Here is a 25,625-nt window from a genome sequence, read left to right on the forward strand (position 1 = left end):
CCTATAGCCACGTTGGCCACCACCAAGCAACAGCTTAGTGGATAAATCACATTTACCACTAAGAGATGTCACACAGTTGCCTATCCAAGAGCTGAAAAATGAGTTCCAGGTACAAAGGGGAGTCATGACAGATCTCCTCCCTGGTCTCATATCTGCTCCTACTGTGATCTGGGCCATCCGTGGGTGAGGAATGAGACTCTGGGAACGCAGTAGAAACACTTTGTCATCTCCGACGATGAGAAGGAGGAGCTGTCAGGTATAATCAGCAGGGTGATGTGTGAAAGCCGAGAAGGGCACTGTTTGAGGATGAATGAAAAGAGGCTGACATGCCTCTTGTTAACACAAATTATTAATCCAACTCTGTTGGCGAGTTTAAAGTAAAACAGAAGTAAAAGCAATAATTTCTCTGTCATAATCCTTTTTGAACAAACTGGCAGATAATTGCAATCACAGTGTCTGCTGTGACAGGTTCTCCACACTGGAACTGATATTTGTTCTAGTGAATGTGACCTCCACATGATTATATTAGGCAAATACAGAGTAGGTCTTTTTTGCAATTAGTTACAGAATATTATACAAAAACGCCACATATCAATACTGCATGTTTGACTGACTGTCTTTTCCTTTCAAATGAATGGCTGTGCATGCTGCCATTATGGTGTGAGCAATGGGGGAATATAAGCTGGCCTTTTTTTATTATCTTTCCATTTTCCTATTTTATGGGTCAAAATGTAAATAAACATGCTTACGCTTTAATGCACAAACACTGTAGGCAGCAGGCAAAGGGGGAAAGTATCATTTGGCGCAATCAATTACTTCATTTGATTCCCTGGAAATAACAAAGACAGTGTGAGCCAGGAAGCCCCAGGGTAGACTATGGTGTGATTCATACCATTTTTAAAAAGGGAGGAGGAAAAAAAAAAAAAAAAAAAAAAAAAAAAAAAAAAAAAACACGGGGCAGAATAGTTTCTAATAAGAGCTGAATCACTGAAAAACCAGCAACATTTTACACTTATACAGTAGTTTACTCCTGCTGCATCTTAGATGAATCCACTGATACACCACTGAAAATGAGTAGTAACAAGATGCACAAAGACTAGCTACATGCTTATATTTTTTATTTTCTTTACTTATAATATTCTAAAAACACTCTACCATACTGCTTACTCTCTTTAATCCACCAAGAGTCTCTTGCGTATATTCGTACTCATGCAAGCCAAAACAGAAATCCCGTTTTAAATCCCGTTAGCTTACAAACTAATGCAGTAGTTGCTCTATATGCTCTTTAATGTACTTATTGCTCTATAAGTACATGAGTCCAAATGAGACGCATGGTTTTATAAATGCATGTGTCACACACAAGTTCTCATTCTCATGTATTCTTGCTTCTAATCTGCCATGTATTTAAAACTGTGCGTGCACTTGCAGAACTAGATGTGTTGACGCCGTCATTAAAAGAAGAGCTTACTGACTGAATTTGCAAAGCAATTCCGGGCTGGACCTTATTTTGCTGCTGCAAAGCACATTTTTACTTTCTATTGATTGAGGAAGATTGAGGAGGATGCTGAACAGTTTTCACATTTCTGTCAGACTTAAGAGGATGCAGCATTTGTACTATATGAACGGGGAGAGAAAGCTTTTTAAAAATCTCTTTTCTACTCTCTGACCTCCAGATGGAATCAGGGAGCTGTCATGACGTGCAGTGCCCAATGAGGGCAGAAGTTCCTCGGTTACCTTTTCAGGCACAAGGACCCAACAACCACAGTCCCCATGCTGGAATGAAAGCAGAGAGATAGATGAAAGCAGCAGAGGGGATGACTCCCCTGATCCCCTCCTGTCTTTTCCGTCACCCACCCAGAGGAAAATTTAATAAAGTCCACATACCAAGAGAGAGGAAAGAATACATGAAAGGAAAGATGGAGAGATGGAAAGATGGAAAGAGGAGGAGATGGAGGGGTGGCAGTGATGACTGACCCCTCTCCCATGGTGTCATCTCTGACCTTCAGAATAGCCAGGGAGCATTGAACCTCAGGAGACAAGATGAAACAGAGATGCCACACACACATACACAGGAAAAACACAAACAATGCCGACAAAAAGAGAGCTTATACAGCAACAGAGTAAAAAAATAAACACATTGCTGACACAAATTCACTTCTTCACATACAAGCTGGCACGTGTTTAAGTAATGCATTAATTCCTGTGAAATTAGTCTGTGGTTTATTTGCTTGTTTGAAAAATAGAATTAAAAAAATGTCTGTGTTTGAGCAGAGAATGAGCGCTATTCATAAAGGCACAAGAACACAAGAGTCATGTGATTTTCAACACACACACACACACGCGCGCACACACACTCACACTGGTCCGAGTAGCTGTGACCTTGAAGGAGGATTTGTTGAGTATTTGAGAAGGGAGTGCTGGGTGAAACAAAAGTGGGCCATGTTGGTATCTTGGCCCACTCAAACTGTGACACACACACGCACACACACACACACACACACACACACACAAAGCCAACAGTGTTAGCTGTGGTAACATTAATTTGTCCTCTTTCATAGATGATTACACCCAGCAGGAGAGAGGGGGCATCTCTTTAATGACAGTCTTTCACACCCAAACACTCCCACCAGACGTGCAAGATATTTAGGTAAGAAGGAAAGCTGAGAGTTGAGGATAAATGACACAGAGAGCAGTGCAGGAGAACAATAAAGTGAATTAAGAAAAAGAAGAGAAAGTAATGAAAGTAGAGGAAAATAGGAGAATGATGGCAGTAATAAATTATAGTCACAGGAAGGAAAAGGCAAGTCAGGAAAGATGATGGAAATGGAAAACAATAAAACAAAGGTGAATGTAGGAAAAGATGAAAGGCAACAAACAAGAGTATGATGTGGAAAATGTAGATAAGTGACATAGTTATGTGTACAGTTGTGTGTTTGTGCGCCAGAGGGCAATGTACTTGTCAAATGCCAGCCAACAGATGGTGTCTAATCTATGGAGGGCACCCCCCACCCCTGAGGCCACAGCAGGAACTAAGGATCCAAAGTGGCGCTCACACAATTATCAACTGTCAGTGGGGTTCATCTCTAAAAAGAGCACATAGAAAAACATCCACCACACAGGCCTTTAAACATGAAAAATGGAAACATACATGTGATAACGTTTTAGCCATTTTAGGTCTTTACATTTTTATCCTTTATGCACTCGCAGCAAGAAAGCGTGTGATCAGTCGCAAATTTATTCCTCACCAAGTAGACAACGACTCCTAACATACAGCCAGAGTCATAAAGAGCTATCTTAAGTAACAAAAAGAACAAGCAGTCCTGCAGCAGATGGTCTGGCCCCCACAGAGGCCTGATCTCGACATCATTAAGTCAGTCTGGGATTACACGAAGAGACAGGAGATACTGAGACTTCCTAAAAGCACAAAGAAACTGTCGTAACTTCTCCAAAATGCTTGGAAGAACTTACCTACCAAGTACAATCGGAAAACTTCAGACATTTACCAAAGAGAATTTCTACTATTTTAAAGGAAAATGGCGGTTAGATGAAATTTCTGGTGGCACTTTGTGTGTTGTGCTTTCTGGCAAATGAAAATATTCACGGAATTTTTATTTTAAAAGTATTTGTTTATTCTTTGTACAGTGTGGTTATACAGACACAACTTCTACAGGTGTGCAGTCGTGAAGATATTTCTCGTTGTATTTATCAGAGCTTTTAGATGTCTTTTTTTCTTCTGCTTTTTCAGTATTTTTTAATGTTGGGAGCAAAACAAACTAAATTAGAATTGCCTCTTTAGGGGGGATAAAAACAGAAGTTTAAAGAAAGATTATTTAAAACCAACTCTAATTAAAACTTTTTGCATCACTAGATGCAGCTCAGCGTTAAGTGAGGAAATGTGTTCTTTGTAATTTGGGTGAACTGAACCCTTGAGCCTGCGGTTAATTCACTTTGCCACGGAGTTAATTTTGGAGGTCAATTTTCTTTAGAATCAATAGGGGGGGGAAATCCATGGTGAAATGCCTGTCATATCCCATCTGTCACAAAATTTCGTATTTTAACTGATGCTTTCATCCGAGGTAAATTGCAATAAATGAGCAGGTGAGTGTACAACATCAAGAGCACTCATCTCTTGATGTTGTACACTGGTTGTCACATCTGTGACTTCTCTTTTATGGCACTTTGTTTTATTTCACAAGGGCAGACAGGTTGGCCTTATAATTTGAAAGAAAGACCGTGGAAATAACTTCCTAGTTGAATACCGCATTACCCCAAATACCTGATGAATGCTTAGTCACATACAACATTTACTCCCAGCAAACACACACCATAATGTCTACGTGGCTCTGTATGGTGTCTGCCTGCCGTAGCCCTCAGTGCTGATGCTGCTGTAAGCAAGTGTCTGAATCAGCACGATCTAACACTGAATGACTGACTGAGGAAGGTACAGCCAAACAGGAGCCAAGGCTGAAGGTGTTTGCTTGTGCATCAAAGTAAACGTATCTCTTTTTGTTTGTACGCGTAAACGACTACTCGAGGCGTGAGTGTGCACAGGTACAATCTGTGATGTGTACGCGCGAACGTGAAAATATATGCAATGAAAGCTGAAAAGTGAACGAAGGAATAGGGAACCATGTGGGATGAATTAAGCATTTCTGTTTAAAAAAAAAAAAGAAAAAAAAAAGGAGGTCTTGAGGGCCTGTTGAAAACCTTGGTGTGAACAAAGAGGAACTGTTAGTCACCCTGGCCCCTCCTGGGCTGCCCCTTCCAGTGACATGTGGTGAATCAGAGGCCATTTACACAGAAATAATAGTGTCTCAAATCAGCAGTCATTCTAATGGGACTAAATTACTCTTTTTTTTTTTTTTTAAGCCAAAAGTCTAACCGGAACCTATTGTATTCTTCTTCATGAATATCCAAGGTTCTTTGTAGAAATTACAATAGTGTATTCAGGCTACTGGGAATGTTCAATAAGCAACTGTGTAGTTGTGTGTACTTGTACTGTACACAGATATGGGTGTATCTACCTGCTTCTGTTATTAGATAAATATTTGTGTAATTAAAGCCTGTTTAACAGGCTCTACCACAAACATAATTCATGATAAAAATATACTCTGTGCATTTTAAAGGTGACTCAAACAGAAAAGGTGAAAGAGGTCCTTGTCACATGAAAGGCTCCATTTCTCACCAGATATGGGTCAAACCATGTCTGTGAGTCTTTTTTCCCCCTTTACTGCCTTCGACAAGTACCTTTTTTAAATTCAGTTCATATAACCGAGCGCTTTACACTATTAATCCCTCCCACACCCCACCCCCACAGCAGCTTCCAGTGTCTGATCCAGAGACACAGGTCATTTGTCATCAGAGAGGGGAGCTCTAGGAAACAGCAAGCCCAGCATGGGAGCTCCACACTGGGCATGACAGCTCTCAATGCTGCTCCTCGAAATCGCTGAATATAGTCAAATAGCGGAGCAGCAATCAGAAAGAAAGAGAAGCAAAGAGACAGGGATGGGGATGAGGTGTCAGTGTGTTTGCAAGTGTGTGTCACCCTGTCCCACTGCCTGCTTTTCTAGCAAGTGTTCATGTGCTTGGACGTACATGTGCTCGGCTGTTTCTCTCGGAACAAAGCTCAGCTGGGACAAAGAAGGTTAAAGCAGAGACGAATGCAGATCGAGTCAGCTCTGCACGTATGGTTTAACCTGCTCGCAAACATGTTAACCTTAAAATGCGCATACACCCACAGACCATGTCCAGGCAGGGTACTAGGTTATAATGGTGTTGTGCGCCGTTGTGCGCGTTCACTGTCACTGACCCCAATATGACTCATTACTTACACAAGCACACATACACGCATTCGGACTCTGATTGCAAACCTGCCCTAGGAGGCGGCGGAGGAGAAGGAGGCACACAGGACAAGAGGGGAGCTGTAAATGCATTCTCAATCTCTTAACTCTCTCACCTTTCTGCATTATATCCTCACTGTGCAAAGAGGGAGGCGAGAAAGCAGAAGAGGCACATAAAGTGAATGTAATAAAGAAGAAGCACAATAGAAGACAGGTAAAAGGATGAACAAACAAAAGGACGCTGGTTTGAGAAACATCAGCCCCCCACTGTCACAGCGTTATATAGTGTGTGCTTGTGTTTTATCCCAGTGAGCATGCAGATACTGTATTGATTGGAGCTGAGAGGGGCAGGCAGTGGCAGAGGGGTGTTAAATAAAAGAAGGGGGGGGGTGAAAAAAAATCAATTCCCTTTTCCCCCTGAAAAAAAAGAGGAGAAAAAAGAAAACAGAATGGGAGTGAAGGAGAAAGGATGAGATAAAATACAAAAAATAAAAGAGGAGTGTTGGTCAGGAAGCCAAGTTGGTTCATTTGAGTCAGGCTGTTATGGTGCATCTACTTTCTGTGCACCCTTGTCTCAGCCCACACTCCCCAGTCCCTTTGTCACTGGATGCTCTGGTCAGCACATTCTGCCTCTTTGTCTGCAGAACCTTCACCTTTCCTTCTGTTGTCAATAACTGTGTTACTACCAAGGGTGGGTGGAAAAGCACAGAGCCACACTTGGATGCACAGTTTAAAACGCAGCACACACTAACAGACATAGATATAAACAGGTGCACAATGCAGCTCTCACATGTCCAATCAGGTTGGAAGCTGAAAAACCGTAGTTTTCTATGTCACCCGATGTCAGAGGTGGGTGCTGTGTTTATGCAGACATCGCGTGCCAAGAATCACCCAGACATATCTTTTTGTATGCCCACCATGTGGCCCACATTACCCCCGCCTACATCAGCAATGTACGCCAGACATCACTTATCTACTGGCCACCCTCCTCCCTACACCCTCCTTCACTCCACCCAAACCCCATCAACGACACGGGACCAGGCAAGCGTGAGAGACGGGCTGGCGATAGACACGAAATGTGGCACGAAATGCAGAAAAGTAGCCCCACAGACACACACATAGTGTCAAGCACACAGACGCCTCAGACTTCTAGCCAAGCCTAGGTTGTGGTTAACTCCTGGCATGCCACGCAGAAGCAGAGGCAGCTGTTCTCAAGAGGGAAACGGGGGGGAAAAGCGTCCTAGTGTGAAAACGGCTAAGAAGAATACGTGCTCGCACCTTTTTGAACTAGCACAACATGTAACAAACATATGCAAACATACAACTTCAGCCACAAGGTGATAATTGCTTCTTTGCATCTTTTGAATGTTTACAGCAAGTTTCAACACAATTGTTCTATTTAAATGAGTTCAGCGTTCAATATTCCCTATTTAGAAATAACAAGAAAATTACATCTTTATGTCTGCAGGTGGGTTTGGATAACCTTTAAATCTGCAGTAGGCAGGTGATCTCCCGCTACTCTGAAACGCGTCCCCCTGACCTTCCAATTAGAGCTCACTACCCAACAGCGTCTACACACTAAATCTTCCCACAGGCTGGTGGTTTGGACACCGGTATAAAACAGCCTGCTATAAAATCATTACTGGACTGTAAAACGCTAGAAAAATTCACAATTAAAAGACCAGCAGAGACACAGAGAAAACAAAGACAGAATGAGGGGAATTATTCTGTGTCCAGATATGTGGAAGTAAAACATTTGCACAACACACTCAGTAAAATACCAGCGTGTACTGTACCAAAGTAATGTTCTCTTTGTTGTTTTCAAGGGGGGGATGGAAAACGGGTGGGGGTTGAAAACTGTGAGCTGAGATACAATCAACTCATATTTTGACAGCTGTAGTGCTGATTTAATACTCCAAATGATAAGCAATGGCAAACGAAGAACTCCGCATCAATCATAAATCAAATTCTCATACATCAAAATATAGTTTGCAAGCAGATAAATGCATGGCTAATCTGAGTTTTGCCGTGGCATTTAATTAATTGGCTACAGACAAAAGTCTACTCCTAATTAACACGTTTAAACAAATGTATCAAACAGACTGCAGTTCATCCTCCATCAGCCATGTGTGAATTTAAACTAAATGCCATCTACAGGCACTGACGGTTGCATTTTCTGATGAGACGTTCATCATGATGTACAATATAAAGAAATCACATGCAGGAACTTCTGCATAGTTTCCGTTCACACTTAAAATATATAGAATACTTGCACATTTACATGTAACTATGTAAAAGCAGATCAGTTTTGGAGCAACGAATGGCACAGCAGAATGATAACACATCTAACTGCTGTACAATCTAATTAGCGACACCATAATAAGCTATTATATCATATTAATAGCAGTACACACTAGTGCTGATGGGGGATTTGGGGGGGCGGGGCTCATTTAGGACAGAATGTGTAAAAGGTCACAGAGAAATGATTTACGGGATGCAGTCTCATCAGGTTGGAGGCATAAATTGTCAATTCAAATTAAAAGTGAAAGTGTAGAGCTTTGTAAGCCGAGTCTGAACAGAGAACTGAGAGAGTCCCGTCTACTGCAGGAGGAGGATTCCCTCAGTGAACATCACAGTGAGACAGAAAGGGGTCTAATCCATACCTGCCTGTGCTAATAGCACTCCCATACTGGCACACTGAGCCCATAAGTAAGCATATGAGCTCAACTGGGCACACTGACCTCTTCACATATGTTATTGATGAATGACCACAGAGGGCTGCAACTATCGTTTCGGCGCCTTTGGGCAGCAGCGTTGTTTACCAAATACAGTGATGCAGATTGCTTAAGTTTCCTTTAATTAAAATTCTTTCCTCTTATGGGAAATTTATAAACGAGTCATTAGCACATAAAAGGAATCATTACACCAAAAAGTATTTTCTTCCCTGCAATTTTCGTTTATAATAAGAAATCGGCAATTCTCTTTTTAAACACTTTTTTAAAGACTACAAAAGACAAGAACATTAATTCTGGAAGACTACAGCGAAAACAGCTCAATGCATTTAGCCTGTAGGAAGAAAACAATAAAACAAATCAATGGTAAGCTTGTAAATGCTGCAATTTTAGTTTGAAAAGGAGTGTCTAAATTGGAAATAACTGGGTAAGTCAGAGATTAACCTCCCTCTATCACTTATCGATCCACATTTATTACTTTTAAATGTGGGTAATTGGGGAGAGTTTGGTACAATCTCTGTCTGCATCTTTATAGAATGGCTCCAGTAGGTGTATGGGCCTTAAGTGCACTCATAAATTGGTTTTATTAGTTTCTGAGACATATCGCTGTTAATGTTTCCACTCGACGGCTTTATGGCCACATTGTACCGACTCCGGTGAAAGATGCTACCTAACATACTGCAAAACTGATGCTGACCAAAAACAGGGTTTTGACGTAATGCTTTCATTTAAATTTTTAACGAGATGTGTGGCACGACTACAGCGTTATCAGTCCTGGAAAATAAGAGATAAGAGAATACTGGAAGTCTCTTTATTTTGAGGGGGTGAAAATTACACTCACTACGATCTGGGCAATTTATTTGCACACGTGAAAACTGTGATCGGAGGCAAGAACTTGAATGAACCTACAACATGTAATACTGCTATGACATTACGTGTGAATGTCTGTGTGAGTAAGCATTAGCACACGCCCTGTACAACTCCCTGTATTATTCTCCAGATGTTTTCTTTCACAGCTCCGTAAAAGACTACCGGCATTTATCCGTCTTTCTTTTCCTCCATTATTCCCCGCTCTTCCTACTCACACCATACGATCCCTCCATCAAAGCGGGCCACTTTGCCAAACATGATCCCTGCCTGTTGTGCATTGGTTTGGTTTCGAGAAGCGGATTAAACAGTTCCCACCAACTCTCTGATGTGGACCTTATCTCAGGTTTCTCTTGACACTGGTAGGGTTGTGCTGTTATTAAAAGCTAAAGGGCTTTGTTATGGAACACAAAAGTTAGAGCTAGACAGCAGTTAGTCAGGCTTTGTTAAGGGTCACAGAGGTGTTAAACAGACTACACCTGAGGCTGTATTAACACCTGAAACATACAAACTTCCATGGAAAAAAGTTCAATTTATTTAAGCAGATTAACAAAGAACAATTGTGTAATGAGGTGGAAAATATATATTACTGATTATTGCTAATTTTTAAAAAATAAAAATAAAAAGCAGGCAAAAGTTTATTTTGGGAACTGAAAATGATGATTGCAGCTAATTGAAATAATATATGGAATAGTGTTTTTAACTATTGAGTATTGTCTTTAAACATTTTCAAGAGGTTGACTAAATCGATTTCTCAATAGATGGCCTCTCTTAACTGTTGGAATTGAGCCAGCCATTGCTCTTCTCCTGGGGTTGCTGTTTATTGATCATAGTATCACATGGTTGTAATGTGATGTCAATGCCTGTCTTACCTGTCTGAGCAAGCAGCTATTGCAAAAAAACAAAAAAAACAAAAAAAAGGTGGATTAGGGCCAAACAAATCCAAACCCATGATTAGAAACTTGACACATAATAAAACTATTGTGGATACTCTTTTTTTAAAAATAATTTAGGAGAAAAAAATAAATAAAATACATAATTTTTTTGGTAATTAAATTCAGTTTAATAAAATATATTTGCCCACACTGAAGTACTAGATTAACGCAGAATGACCACATTTTGGGGCGGCTCAGCGTCAGGCCTTGTTACTCAGGATCCCCATCTTTTCTCCCTCCCACCTCCTTTCATCCTCCTCATCCTGGCCCCCGCCTCAAAAGACTAGTCTGGCTCGCCTACACACGCGATCCTCATGCTAGCTGGGCCTAAGCCCCGTAAAGGCTAACACAAGCTCAGTGTAAAAACTCCTACAGGGGCCCACCTCCATCCCTCTATCCCCCTTTTCCCCATCTTGTGCTGCCTGACTACACTTTCGCTTCACATTACTTCTGCTTTTCTAACTTTTCCACTTCTGAGCACTATCAATTATGCACTAGAATAACAGTGGGGTCAGGCTTGGCAGCGGGACATAAAGGCCGATTATGAGTGTGAATAATTCAGCCATCTTCGTGCCATGTTCCTCTTAACAGTGATACAGGCAGGAAAGCTTTGCCGCTAATGTACGACTGTAGACACAATCTGACCTGAGCCTAATGTAAGTACAGCTCTTTACATCCCGGAGAAAGGACATGGAAAGTGTGACTGTACTGCATTATTAAAGCTGCTGCAAACCCAATGCCGCTCACAGATTGACAAGCCAGATACCTTCACGGGCCTTGCAAATGACACCTGTCACCCTGTTGACGAGAAAGCCAGAATCCAGGGGCAGAGTTATCATGATATGCACTTATACAAACAAAGGATTATTAAAACATATGGATATAGAGATGAGCCTTTATTTTAAAAGAAACAAAACAAAAACAAAAAACAGGCAAACAAAGGTTTCTGGTCATGGTAGCCATTGTGAAAGTTTGTGAAAGGTCAGTGAAATTAGTTAAGCAGACAACCTTTCATTGCCTTCAGGCTTAAAACATGCTACCTGTACTAGAGTTTTCATGAAATCGCGTGCTAAGGTTTAGAAGTACTACTCTTCTTAGAGATCACAAACAGTAATGAATATTTCATCACTCCACCCAAAGCCAAGCACGCACTCTAATCCAATAGAGGAGAAATATGAGGCATCTCATTTCCCGCGGACTAATGGTCTACCACAACTCTGTACCTCATAAAAAAATATCACCACTGAGACATCTGCAAAATTTCAGGCATTTCCATGAAAGGAATCCTAAACAGACGGCAACTTTGCAACAAAAAAAACCCCCAAAACACACACGTATATATAAAGGAGCAATTATTCAATGTAAATAAGATATATTTTCAATTTTTAAAGAAATTAAAAAAAAAAAAATACTGGAATTAACACAATTATTTATTTTAATTATTTAATTTCATAGCAGCAGCTGCTACTTCTCTTGATCAAACAGTAAATTTTTTTGTTGTAAATATTTTATAAATAAGAATGTTTTCTGTATTAAATATGTGCAAAATGTAACCGTTTAAACTGTATTGAACAGAAGCAAAAATGATATTTAGATTTTTTTTTTTTTAAACAAACAAAAAGACACAAAGCAGTGATGCTATAAAATTTTAGAAGCATTTTAAAAGCAACAGGCGGGCCAAATGCTCCTCTGCTTCTTAAAAAAAAAAAAAAAAAGAAAAGCAGAGTGAACAGCCACTTCACTCCCTCCTATTTGTGCTTCCGTTTGCCATGAACGCACTAATCCTGGCTGGAATGTCTCCGGTCGTGGGGTCCTACGGCCCTGAGGAGCAGAGCAGCAGGTGAAACTGAACTCTGATGGCTTGTCGCGCCTCCCAGTAGTTCTACTGTATAGTTCAACCAGGCCATCTGTTACACAAGAACCCAAATGTGCAAAAGAAAGAAGACCGTTTTCTTCATATGTTGTTTGTTTAATTTAAGGCTAAAAGAAAATTAAATCAATGAAAGGTCAAATTTGAGGGGGTAGGGACTAATAAGTGTCTGTATGTAAGTGGAATGAATTTTTGTAATGATTGTGAAGGCACATGTTTGAAATAAAAATGAACTGAACTGTAAAGGAAATAATTTAATAAATAAAATCATAAATCAAATATTTAAGTTTAACAGCACTCTAACAGAACTCTACACGTGGAGTTGAAGCAGATTATTACAGATAATCTAATTTGCCTAAGAAGGTTGTTCTTACCAAGTAGCTGTAATCACAGTTTTCTAAAGAATTCATTTTTTAAAATCAAAACTCGATTCTGACGGGTCTTGTATATATAAACGTCCATGTTTCTGGCTAGTGTCACAACAACACACACACACAAACACACACATACGAACAATAGACATAGAGGTGGGAGGGGCTAGGTTACGGATTAAAAAAAGAAAAAAAGATTTTTTTTTAAAAAAACAAAAAAAAAAAATCCCCAAAAACCAGGGGGAGGTGGAGTGTGGACGCAACTGTCACTCAAGTGCTGCAGCCACAACATGGAGCCTAATGCTAACAGTGGGCATGCTGGGTCACCTCAGCAGGATCCCAAGACCCCAGTGCAGTACAGTTAAAGATCTGGTAATCCCAGAGACAGGAAAGAGGGGACAATATGGCACAAAGAGCAAAAGAGCGGGAGTAAACCAACTGTCCTATATTTCAGAGATACGAGGCAAGGTAAGAAAGACAAAAGCAGCTATGTGTTAAGGGCAAAAAAAATGCCCGTAGGAAGAAGTTACCTTAAAAAAAATTCTGGAACCCAGCCAACAAAGCATCAAAACCCATGTCCATTATCACCTCTACAATTACGAGGCAAGTGATGACTGATCCAGTTTGGTATTGTTTTGATTCTCAAAGCTCAACAGTGAGATTAAGGACATTAAAAACTTTTGTATGCATGACTATCCTGAAGAAAACACACACACTCCTGAGGATGTAGCCATAGGCAGCGCTCATCACCTCTGTTTATCTGGAGGGCTTAGGCCACTTTGGGGACTCCCCTTAAGTCTCACTTATCTCATTAGACCCTTAAAACTGATTAATATGAATGCCAGCAGAGGCCAGCTCAAGGCATTCCTAAGAATGGAGGGAAGGAGGAAAAGAGAAGAGATGGATGGGGTGGGGGGATTTTAGAGGAAGGGGGTTTTTGTGTCTCCGGACAATGAGCTGATGGCTTTTTAAGCCTCTCAGTGGCTCTGGGTTAATACTCAGGGCTGCAGTCATGGGATAGGCCGCGGTTCAAAGGCTGCTGCACTCTGAGCCTCACTGCTTGCTGATTTAAAGGAAGAAAATAAACAAGCAGACTAAATACCACATCTCCTGCAACTTGAACCTCGCTAAAGAAATAATGAACTACCCGCCTAAATCGGAGTGGTAAACGTGCATGCGTGCGCGTCGGTCTATGTTCTTTGGGGTGTCATATTTGGTTTTGTGGGATAATGTTCAGAATAAGCCAGACCAGTCAACGCTGGGCAGAGATGAGAGGAAGAGGGAGAAGATGGGTTTCATCACACATTCAGGGGATCGATCACTTTCTCTTCAGGGGAAAAAAAACCAAAAAAAAAAAAAAAACCACACTCAGTACAGTTTCACACCGAAATACCAACCATCACACAAACAAAAAGCAGCGCGCACATGCACAACACAATGCAACTTCACAAAATGGGAAAACTATCAAGCAGCTCTCAGAGGAGCAGGCTCAGAGAATTGGGTCAAGAATAGTGCTGCGCTCTGCCGTAGTAGTAGGTATGCGTTTCTGCTGCTTCATTAAAGCAGGCTTCGAAGCAGAGGTCGTCTCAGGATAACCACGCATGCTAACAGAAACTCGAGCATGCGCACAAGTAACTAGCCACTGGCATGCGAGTAAACAGAAAGATACCGCCAAAAGACACAAAACGCACACTCGTCTGAGCATCAAAGCCATCAAAGCGGAGGATGCTAGACTTGGTTCAGTGTTACACATTTTTAAAGTATGATTTATTAACTGCTTGATTCTAGATTCTCCTTAAAGTTTGGATCAAACATCGGCATCTGTTGCCTCATAAAAAGCCTGGACTGGGAAAAAAACGCTTTTAATGTGAGTAGTAGTAGTAGTAGTAGTAGTAGTAGTAGTAGTAGTAGTAGTAGTAGTAGAAGGTAGTGATTTAAAAAAGATAAACTGCACTTCATCTTGACAAGAAGTTTGAGAAATGCAGAATGATATCTCTAAAAGATCATTTTCATTTGTTTTTAGAGTTATTAAACTCCAAGGTGGCGCAGCTAGAGACAAATATGAAGAGATTTCTTTCACATTTAGATATCTACTATTTGAATTACAATCATGCGTAATTATCCACACTATTCATCACAGTCTTTGCTTCTAAAGTACATTTACGTCTAAGGACAAAAACGACTCGCTCTTATTGTACCAATTTGTCGCCACAGCAGATATCTACCATTTTGGAACGAAACCTTCCATTAAGCTGCTACATAGCACACACCCTGGCATTCTGACTGTGATACATGCTTTGCAGTGGAAAATGCACTTTCAAGGGCACAGCGTGCAATGTGTCACAGTAGTTAAGAATAAGATGCAACTTAGTAGCACAGCACCAACTCCCGAGTAAACACAACCCTGTGTGTGGGAGTCTTTAGTGTCAGAGGAAACAAAAGCAGGGGTCTAAACCTGAGCAGGATTAATCCCGTCTCTGTGGAAGAAAGCCCCAGTGTCACTAAACTCAAACCGTAAAGACAACATCTCCTCAGGGTGAAGACCCAGAGTTTAGCCCCAGGAGAACTACCACCAACCAACCACAGCCGCCACCCGGGACACAGAGACAGCCGGCGAGCTGCATGCATCTTTAAAATGTGGCAAAGCCAGACAAGGAACTGAGGGGGGTGGAAACTGGGGGGGTCGATGAGCCGGATGGTGTTGAGGGAAGAACATAAGAGAAGATGGGGAAAGGGCAGTTGGAAATAAGAGAGAATGCCATCTTTTCTTTTCCAAACACTGTGACACCCCTGGCTACTACTACGACATAGCAGCCCCAGCAGTGTCTGGCACTTGCATTATGCTCTTCCTCTCCTCCCTTTTTCTGTCCAAAAGCATACTACTACTTCAGCTGCTCGCGCTCCCTTTCTCCTTGCCATTCATGTGATTCTCCCTCACTCCTCTCCTTTGGCCTCTCTTTTTTTCCCCCTCCGATTAAAAGGCATGCGCTACTTTCAGCCCTGGCTATGTGGAGTGGACAGAGAGAGCAGAACAATGGCTGCCTTTCAGTCTAGCAGCGCAGCGCTGGGGGGGGGGGGGGGGGGGGGGGGGGCACTGGCTGCTAGTATTTTTCTCTACTGTCAGTTCAAACAAGCTAATGCAGCTAGCTTATTATTGTCATGTCTTGTTAGAACCACAGAGTTAACGAAGTGAAAAACAGCACTGTGTGACTTTGTTTTTGTTTGCTTACATTTCTGTGCTTTGACCTATATTTAGTCCACTTTTTCATGGCCATGTTAATGTAAACAAGAAGGAACTCGTTGAAAGCAGAACAGGCTGTGTCAGCCATTTTAAAATAATCACAGGTGGTGAAGGAGTTAACGCCGTCCTAATCTAAAATCAGTGTTTTATATTTTCTAATTTTTCTTTTTGCGGCGGGGCTGTAAAAGTCTGCAAATATATCAATAAGATTGCGTCAATACCAAAGAGAAAGAAGACCACACAACTTTACAACCCAACTGTGTGTTTCTCAGTCTGTCTGTGAAGATGAATTACCTCATGAGTCATTTACAACTGGCTACAACCTGTCAATTAGGTCTTTATTCACAAGCTTGAGATGTGTTCTCTTCTGGGATCTATTCTCCACACTGCTGCCCAGCTAGAAAAACATCCAGTCACTCCCCCGCAGCACCCCAAGTTAAATAAGGAAAACGGCAGCGTACAGTCCGAAGCCAGTCTACCATGAAAGGAATTATCTGTGGAAAATGTGCCTGGCAAAAAACCCGAACAGTCTCAATCGCTCCCATTACATTTTCCAGTTCAGATAGTGACGGGTGACAAAATAAGTGAAAACATTTATTTATTTATTTATTTTCTTAAAGAAACCCATCAGCTGTTTTGGCCTTACACACGTATCCGTGTAGTTCCTGTAAAAATAATATGAAGTTTACAGTAAATGAGTCTAACAAGGTCAAACACAGAAAACAAAGTGCTGGTCTATACCAATATAGATATATATATCTCTTTCAACACTACTCCTTTCAACTGAGATCAGAGGGCACAGAAGGTATCACACCTCTCTCAGTAGCGCCCCTTTCTGGTCAGGGGGGGATAGACCAACCGAGCGTTATAACAGCTGCTTGTAGGCCTCCATCTTATGGAAGAGCGCAGAGGACGTGAAGATGGATATGGTTAAGCGCCATTTTCAGCCGCGAATGAGAATCGTAACAAACGCGCGAGCTTTCTGGATTGGTGTTTGAACCCTCATTAGAACTAAAGTGATCATTTATTCCCGTTGACCACTCTTTTTGATCTCCTAAAATGCATTATACATATTTTCTTCTTAGTTCTATGTTTATTTAACCTTTTAAACCATAAATTAACCTGCCGTGTTCACAGTAAGAGTACACTTTGGATTCAGATGATATGAATTCACTTTAAGAGGAAAAAAATTAGAGTTGGTAGGAAAAAAAATATACAACTTAGATTTTTTTTTGGTTAATTTTAGCCAGAGAGGCCTGCGATAGTGGCGCGGAAAAACAAACAAACAAATAAATCAGTCTGCAAATAAAAAACAAATGCATCTAGTACAAAGGCAACAAAGAAAAAAAAAAGGGTAAAGGTTTTTTGTCTTTACATTTTCATAACAGAATATAAGTCTTGCACCAAGATTTGCACACGTGGAAGTTGCATAAGCTGGTAAATACTTTATTGTTTCCAAGTACAACTATACAGACTGTTTCCCCCATGGGTTGAATGCCAACAATTGAATGAGGGCTGAAAAGTAGATCACTCAGCTGATAGCAGTGTTTCAGCACACCATCTGACCTTGGTGTGACTAGTGTGAAAACAATTACCTGGACATTAATGTGTGGTTGTCCGGGCAAGGGAATTATGCGCTTCAGAAATTATGTTTTATTTTTAAAGCAATCCTGCCTTTTTGGAGTAAATAACGTTTAAAAGTGGTAATTTTACAGTTTACCAGTATGATATCGCTACTCATTAATATATATCTACTAATGAAAAAACACGAGTTTTCTGATATATATATCTATAGACAAAGATGAAAATATTAACATATAAAAGTATATTTAGTTATATAAAAATACACTTCCGTACTTTCGTCATAAGGTGCTTTCACCAGGATTAGCATATGCAAGTCTACAGTCTGACCAGTCGCCCCCGACGACAGGGCTGCTTCTGTCCGCTGCATAGTTCCTTCACAAGGGTCACGGCCAAGAGCCCTACCCCTCTTCCACTGCTCACTGAAGAACAGCTGCTCTGCCAAGCACATTGACTAAGCATTGACTGCTGCCTGCTGGGCTCATTTTCTAGTTAATAGGAAAAAAAATCTAATTTAAATGGAAAGTGCATTTACATGTCTGGTGACAAAAATACTACATTTAAACTGAATAAAAGTATTATACTGCCCAGCACTATCATTACAATTTGCTGGTTTTCTATCAAGTCCTATATTTTTCTTTTTTGGTCTTTATTCTCTGCCTCGATCTCTTTGTGTCCCCTCCGCTCGCAGTCCCTGCAGCTCTGCCGGTGGCTGTGCTTGCCAATGCCACAAGCATAAAAAAATGACAGAGCAAGGGGTCATTAACAAGAACTAATCAGCCTGCAGACAGGGGGACAGAGGGAGAGGAAAGAGTAGAACACAGAGTGAGTCAGGATGAAAACGATGAGGAGGTTAGGAGCAACTAAAACAGGGCAATATCACTTGACTTTAAAAATTACAGGTATTCAGAATTTGTAATCATACGAATGATAACGTAATATAAAATTTTCCCATTTGTTAAAGGCAAATGCATGTAGAGACTATGATTTTCCAACTTTATGCATTTGTGCCTTAGTATAAATCAATGCACCTACATGCAAGCACAGATTGATAATACATATATTCATGACCCACTAGTCTATGACAGGTAATGAGAAGTAAGAGGCAGAAACATGTGATTATTGCAGTATCCAGGAATATGAAGAAGCGGAAACAAGCCCTTTATGACCTTATGGCTCATTTGGCACACACACACACACACACACACACACACACAAACAAAGATGAGCCAATCAAGACAGCAACAAAAGCAGACTAATACTAGGAGCAACACTACTATATACAGGTCTAAAGCAGCTTGTTAGAAAATTTCATTGGTTGAGCTACAAATTATGCAGCAAAATACAAATCACCTTGAGCAATTTGCATGACCACAACCGCATCAAACTGTTTATGTTAATAACACCTTCCACTTCAAGGAGAGTTGCAGTTACTACTTTGTCTGTTGCAAGCCAACTTTCTGCTTCGTTATTCCTCTCCGTATGTGTGTGACCTCTCCCTGAGCTCCTCTCAGAGTGTGCCTGACCTCTGCGCGTCTTTCTCCACCATCAACCGTGGAGGGACTCTGAAAATATCTAATTGTATTCATTCATTTTCTGCGCCTGGCAAGAAGAGACAAAAAGAGAGAGGGAGAAAGGGAAGGAAGGAGAGAGAGAAAGAGACGGAGAGCAGAGAGGCAGCACGGGATCAAGGCAAGGAGGGATATGGGGAAGAAGAAAGGACGAAGGGGGAGCATGGAAGAGAAAGCCATTTCTTCGCTATTACAGCTGAGACATCATTAGAGTCACTGTCTGTCCCTTATTGGAATAAATGCTCGCAAGCAAAGACAGTTAGTGAGATAGCAGAGGGACAGATTCCACAGAGAGAAGTGTTATTTCAAACTAATGGAAGTCTTTCAGATAAAACTGTAGGGTTTCATCCAGGATTTCTCCAAACATCCTCAAAAATGCTAATATTCCAAATTAAATTCTTTTGAGTAACTATCAAAGAGAAAACTAAAAGAGAAAGTTTAGATGTCTCACAGAGAGAGAGGGAGATTAAAAGATAAAGGTGCTATTCAGAAAAACAATGCAGTTAGCAAGTTTTTGGTCTCATGCTGCGGCCGTGAGAGACAACGATGGAACCAAGCCAACAAAACGGCAAGGAAACCCCCCTCAGCCTGCACCCAGATCAGGAACAACACAAACACCCGGCAGAAATTACTGTGGCACGGCGAGCACAAATAGCATTTCACAATAATGTGTAATTCAGTTATAATTTCGAATGAGAAAACTTTTGAAGAAAATGCAAACTTCACGGGGAAAAAAAGCAGAACGTTTTATTCCAAACACAAAAACTTCCAATCTGAGGCTCCCGGTTCTACGTTACTGACGGTCTGTAAGCAGGTCTACCGCAGTGTGCTTTGTATATCAGCGAGTGAAACTAAAGCATAGCTCACTGTTTAAACTTTGAGCCCTTTCACTTTTTCCGTTTACATCGACTTCAGACTTTCTCAAATCATTTAGCACGGCATGACACTTGAAATCAGACAAATTCATGTTTACGTTCCTGCGGACAGTTTCAGGCTGATTGATGTTGGACAGAAACAGATGTAGCAAAGTTTACGAGTCAAGCTGTTTCACCTGGCATTTCCATACAGAAGCTTTCTCTAGAAGAATTACTTCTGTGCATTTCAGGTGATTAAGTAAGCAAGCAGAGCACAGCACATTGCGCACACTGAAGTGAAACATCCAATTTGGTTAAATGAATTAAAAGCAAAAGAGGTTTTATGACAAAACCCAACTCAAAGAGCAGCGTTAGTGTGATGGATCATATCTCTTGGGCAATTTTCAAATTCGAGGAAGCTGCAGTTTCACGCGGAGCAAAAAAGGAGTGTCGACAAATGGCTTTTTCTCTAGGTAGTAAAACAAGCCCTGAATGATTGTGGTCAGATACCAGCAACTAAGAATATGAGCTGATTCAAACATAGGGGGAAAAAACATGGAATTAACTCTTCTAATAACATTTCTGATGAATTACATGATGATAGCAGTAAATCAATTGGAAAGTAACGTGCGAATGAGTCTGTTTGTGATCAGGGACGCTGTAAATTCTTTCAGTGTGACTGGAAGCCTCAGAACAAAAGGCAGACGCACACAAGTTCCACTACCATGCCACACCAGCTTTCTACAGTAATGCATGAGGAAAGGGACTCAATATTTATTAACAGAGTCATCAATAACACACGTTTGCCATCTCTGCCTCTCTCCTTTTCTTCACTGCTTTTTAACATTACCTTTCTGGCTTCCTGCCTCAGACCTGCAGGGGTGAGAGTCAAACAAACTCTATTTGGAGTAAGTAGAACAGAGTGACTGGTGTTAGCATGAAAACCTGTTTTCTTTCCTCGGGCAACAAAGAGCCTCAGAAACAGATGAGATGCAAGAAACTATCTGTTTCTGTGATTTTACAGCGGACTCAAAGACAGTAAAAGTGCAACACGGATCACTACAACCGTATTTTACACTCTCACCGTTTCTTTTTTCCGCGTTCCTATGTCAGATCAAAGATCAAACGTAGATGTACTTATATTTCCATTTTTCTTTAAACCGTACTTTGTTTTTTGTTGTTTCTTTCTTTACTGAAACTTGTCAGCACATCTGGAAGATATCAAGTTAACAGAGCGGCAAGTCAAGTCAAAACTGTTTTGTTGGGGAAAAAAAATGTGCAGACTAATGAAAGTGTGTCTATCAACAGCAGAAATCTTTAACTCAAACTTTAACTTAAAATTGTGTTTGCCTCTACTGAAGAAAGCGCTCCATAAATAAACAGCCAGGGTAAGCTGGAATAGGGACTAAGACCACAGCAGTCACGGTCTACGGTATATCAGGCCGAGAATCTACACACCCCGCTAGACTGGCCCCGACTTCAGGAGAAAGCTTACAGTCAGCCCTCCGTCTGTAAGCCTGACCACTAATTGTTTCAAGCAATAAATCATGTTTTCCCAAATTTCAAACTGAACGTAAATAGTTGTGCAACAAATTCAGCATATGCTATTAATGGCTTTGTGTTAAGCATTTTATTCAACAAATACTAAGTGCCATTGGCAGCTCAGTGAAATCTCTCTGTAAACTCAACCAGCAGCATTTAGACTTAATAAGCCTGAGACAAGGCTGTACAGTTTAACTCCATAAGGGACTTTTAGTGGGAAATGCTGTCTCAACGAATGTCCACAATGTGCACTGAGGTTAACTCAACGTTGTTGAAGTTTCAGTCTCAAGGACTGCAGCACTTCTCACAAACTTTCATTTTGCTTTGCTGAAGTTGCCGAGTTTGAATGACCTACGTTCTCACTTACAAACTGAGTTTTGGTGAATCTAATTATGTTAAACACATAAGTATCTTTATTTTCCTAAAATAAAAAGTGAAAAGCGCCTCTTTTCACAGTTACATTAACTGTTCCATTTTTTGACAAGATAGATGTCCTCTAAACTCTAAAGTAACAATTTATCTTCACATCTATGAAAAAAGTAACAAATAAATAAATAAATTTCAAGAAAAACGTCTCTTTCAGAATAACAAAGGAGAACATTATTTTAAGAAGACAAATTATTGGTTTTCACACTAACCAGCCATCTTTTTACTAAGGCAAATTAAACCTTTCACAGATGACACAGTTAATTAGTATTCTTGTATTTAATTTTAGCAAAACATCTGTTATTAGTTTCTTTAAAAGCTTGAAAAACGCTGCTTAATTTCGACATGCTTCATTTACTGCTTCACTGTAATAAGTCCACACATGCTACAGTTCAATGCTGCACAAATGTAATTTTACAAACTATATTTCACATTGACTGTTAAACGTATGAACTAAAGAAACATTGATAACATTTTGCTTAATTTTCCAGCAACCCTTAAAGGTGATCCGAGAACAAATTTAACAAGGAGCAACTTAAAGAAGAAAAAAATAAAACTTGACCAATTAAAACTCTCAAAACTGGCGATAACGTCACTTCGGATTTAATCTACTGCGTGTTTTTATTATTCAAATGTGAGTTTGACATTTTCTGTCATTTTCTTTTTTTGCTGTGGTTACTCTGTACTTATGAAGCACTCCTTTAGGTATTTTTAGTTGTGTTGATATCGCCGAATGCGTCTAGATTACATTATGGTAACTGTCCTGAAATATGAAAAATTGATTCTTTAATCCTGACTGACATATAGGCTATCTGTGCCTACGATCAGTATCTTAAGTTTCTATATTGTGACGAAGCCATAAATGCCCTGAACGCAAAACGCACAAGCGACATAGAGAAGCCCTCCTCCGTAGTTCACAGGTCTGAGACATTTGGCCTGTTCGTGGCGTTACTCCTATAACTGGAGTTTTCCGAATGAAGCAAACACATGTAATCTAAAAGCGAGGAAATTAATTACCATATTTTGTAGGTAAATGGGCTTTTTGGATTTGTGCTGAGACTAATAAGATACAGGTGTTAATGGCTCCGGTGGGGTCGTGTCAAGCACAGCTTGAGTCCACCGAGGAGAGAAAGAACATAAGATAATGATCCTGATTGTATGGCACAGTCCCTCTGTCTGTAAGAGGGTAAATGGTTACTTTCCTTATCAGGACGATACTGACAGCGGGTAAAGCGAAGGAACATTAGGCTTTACAGGTTATGTCCGGGCCTTGTTACGCACGGTTTTAATCTATAGTTTCTCGGCAGGTACGCTTTTTATGAGCAGCCTCGCGCTGAAAATAAGACAGAGGGTTTTTCCTGTCCTTGGTTGTAGCATTTACCTACAGATGCTGGCATTATGCCCTCACTGCGGAGAATAAATACTGATGTGGTCCGGCAAACCTGAAAAGCCGTCGTTCGTACATAAGAGAAGGAACCTCGCCGTCCCTCCGTAGTTAAACCTGCCCGGTGAGAAGCCACTTACTTGGTGTTGGTTCGGTTCCAGAAGACAGCGTAGCGGTCGGCCACCACTTTGGAGCTTGGCTCCTGGCTAAATACACACATCAACAGCACCAAGCAGACGAAGACAACCATTTCCAATTGCAGCATCACTACAGCAAACTTCGGCACGTATTCCTCTTCAGCGTAGGTTAGTCAGTCAAGTTGCACGGGCGTTTCAACCGGGACAGGTGATGAGTCTCATTCACACGTGTCCGCGTGTTTCTGGCGCAGTTTGTGAATACTAAACAAATACAAATGCGCACAACATAGAAAACGAAGGAAAAACCATTAATGACAGTTCGGATGACACTTCTTCGGGTCGAAGGAAATGTGAAGTTACAAAAGCAACGCGTTTCTCGCTGACGCAGAGAGAAAGTTCAGATGAATCATGAGCTTTATTTGGTGAAGGTTGTCAACTCTAACAAATCCGTATCAAGGTGACAAAATATCTCTCCATCTACTGCACAAACAGTGATCAGCAAATGTAGGCACCAATACGCAGCACAACAGGCAGTGTCTTCTGTGGTGTGATCGTGTTCCTGCAGGGAGCTACTGGATGTAGCCTGTATCAGGGCAAATGACAGCTGCTGAACACTTATTCTTTACTCCAAACCGAAAGCGCAGGGGATTAGCCAGCCCAAGATATGATGGAGAAAAAAAGAGAGAGGGGGGAATCAATGTGTCCAATGACGCTGTAAGGCGCACGTCAGATGTCCATGTTTTCCAGGCAACTTTTTAAAGCCATACAGTCAGCCAGTCACTGAGAAATGAATGGGGAAAGCTGGACACGGTCTTTCGTTTCCAGCGTGAAAAAAAATAATGTTATCCTTTCCCGGCGATTTACCGGGTGTGACACGACCGATGCGGGGAGGAGTCCTTCTCGGTGTCGGGGAGGACAGAGTTATGTTTTCTCATGCGCTTCTGTCCGTGGAGGCGCTTGTTTATGGTCGCATCCCAAACTGTCCTCCTCATATATAAGCCATCGTGCGACGTGCAGGCATGAAAAAAATACTGCGTTCTCCCATGAGCGCGCTATGAAGTCTTCCTCTTTTTCTTATGTTTGGGTTTCAAACGCCGGGACACGCAGGAAGGTGAGGGCACAAGCAGGCAGCTTGAGACGCCGAGTGAGAGAGTGGGTTTGCTTACGACGGAGCGGGGGATAGTCCCATTGGTTTGAAATTATTTGAATGGGCGTCTCTCGAACAAAGCCAAGCCCCTCCCCCACCTAAAACCGAGCTAATTCAATTACCGAAAGGTAGAGCTGGAAGGGGACATGGAAAGAGGTGCGCACAGCTGGGACAGTGACCGCTTTTAGATACTCTGTCCACACCACGTTGTCAGCTCCGCTTGATAAGTGCGCTCGGCGCAATTTAATTACATGCAAACGGACGCAGCGGACCAAAGAAGACCATGGGCTCCAGTTACACTCTCATTTCAATTTAAGTTGCGTTTTTTTCTATTAACAAGAGGAAGCCTGTAACGAGGTAATGGCCAAGATGTTGACATAACAATACTTTTATACATAAATATATTCGATTTTATAAGGAAAAAGATAATTAATATTAACATGTTATTTTCTTTGTACTTTCATTGCCCATTATTTTTTTCATCAATCTAATTTAAAAATATATATTTAATATAATTTTTTATATTGTATTTAATTTTAACTACTTTACCTCCACAAAGGTCAAATCTACAGTTAGAGGAGGAGGGCAGCGACACTTCTCAGCCCTTCTGTGTGATAGCGCAGTGTTGAGAGATGATGACCACGCATTGCCCGTGCAGATGTAGCGGGGCAGCCTGTTGCTGGAGCGGTTCGAGGAGCTGCTCCAGCGCCCAGACGCCCCGCAGTGGCGAGTCGCCGACTCAGCCAAGGACAAATTCAAGCTCGAGTGCGCCAGGGGAAGCGCGTCTGTCGTCGAGTTAATCAGACAAATGCTCACAAGGAGGATTTATGAAACTTTAGAAAATAAGCTGTAGGCCTAAACTCAGATGGGACATCCGCAGCGAAAATAATGTGTAATATGAACAGCCTATAGAGGCAAGAGTTATGGGGTGAAATTTCACCGATGGGGCCATTCGGAATGATTTTTAAATAACAGTAATAATATTGAAGACATACTATAAACTTTAAGGACTAAAATCTTTGCCCATCTTGTGTAAATGTAAAAATAAGTGAGATATTAAACAAAGCAGATATGATTTTTAAAGGGAGAGAGCAGGTGGAGGAAGTGGAAAAAGTAGTTCCAGTGAA

The 25,625-nt window shown here is 41.0% G+C and overlaps 1 protein-coding gene across 2 annotated transcripts in view; it reads right to left on the reverse strand.

The window, feature by feature from the left end:
- Positions 1 to 24,495, reverse strand: part of efna5b (ephrin-A5b) — a 109,290-nt gene extending 84,795 nt beyond the window's left edge. For both annotated transcript variants that reach the window (XM_085475746.1, XM_085475745.1), the window contains exon 1: positions 23,355 to 24,495. In XM_085475746.1, coding sequence (XP_085331872.1) covers positions 23,355 to 23,479 — 125 coding nt within the window. In that variant the 5' untranslated portion in view covers positions 23,480 to 24,495. The remainder of the gene's footprint in view (positions 1 to 23,354) is intronic.
- Positions 24,496 to 25,625: the final 1,130 nt, after the last annotated feature.

Source organism: Copadichromis virginalis, linkage group LG12, assembly GCF_057382275.1.
Source record: "Copadichromis virginalis isolate Kocher_CV1m ecotype Utaka linkage group LG12, C_Virginalis_male_GT1.1, whole genome shotgun sequence".
NCBI lineage: Eukaryota > Metazoa > Chordata > Actinopteri > Cichliformes > Cichlidae > Copadichromis > Copadichromis virginalis.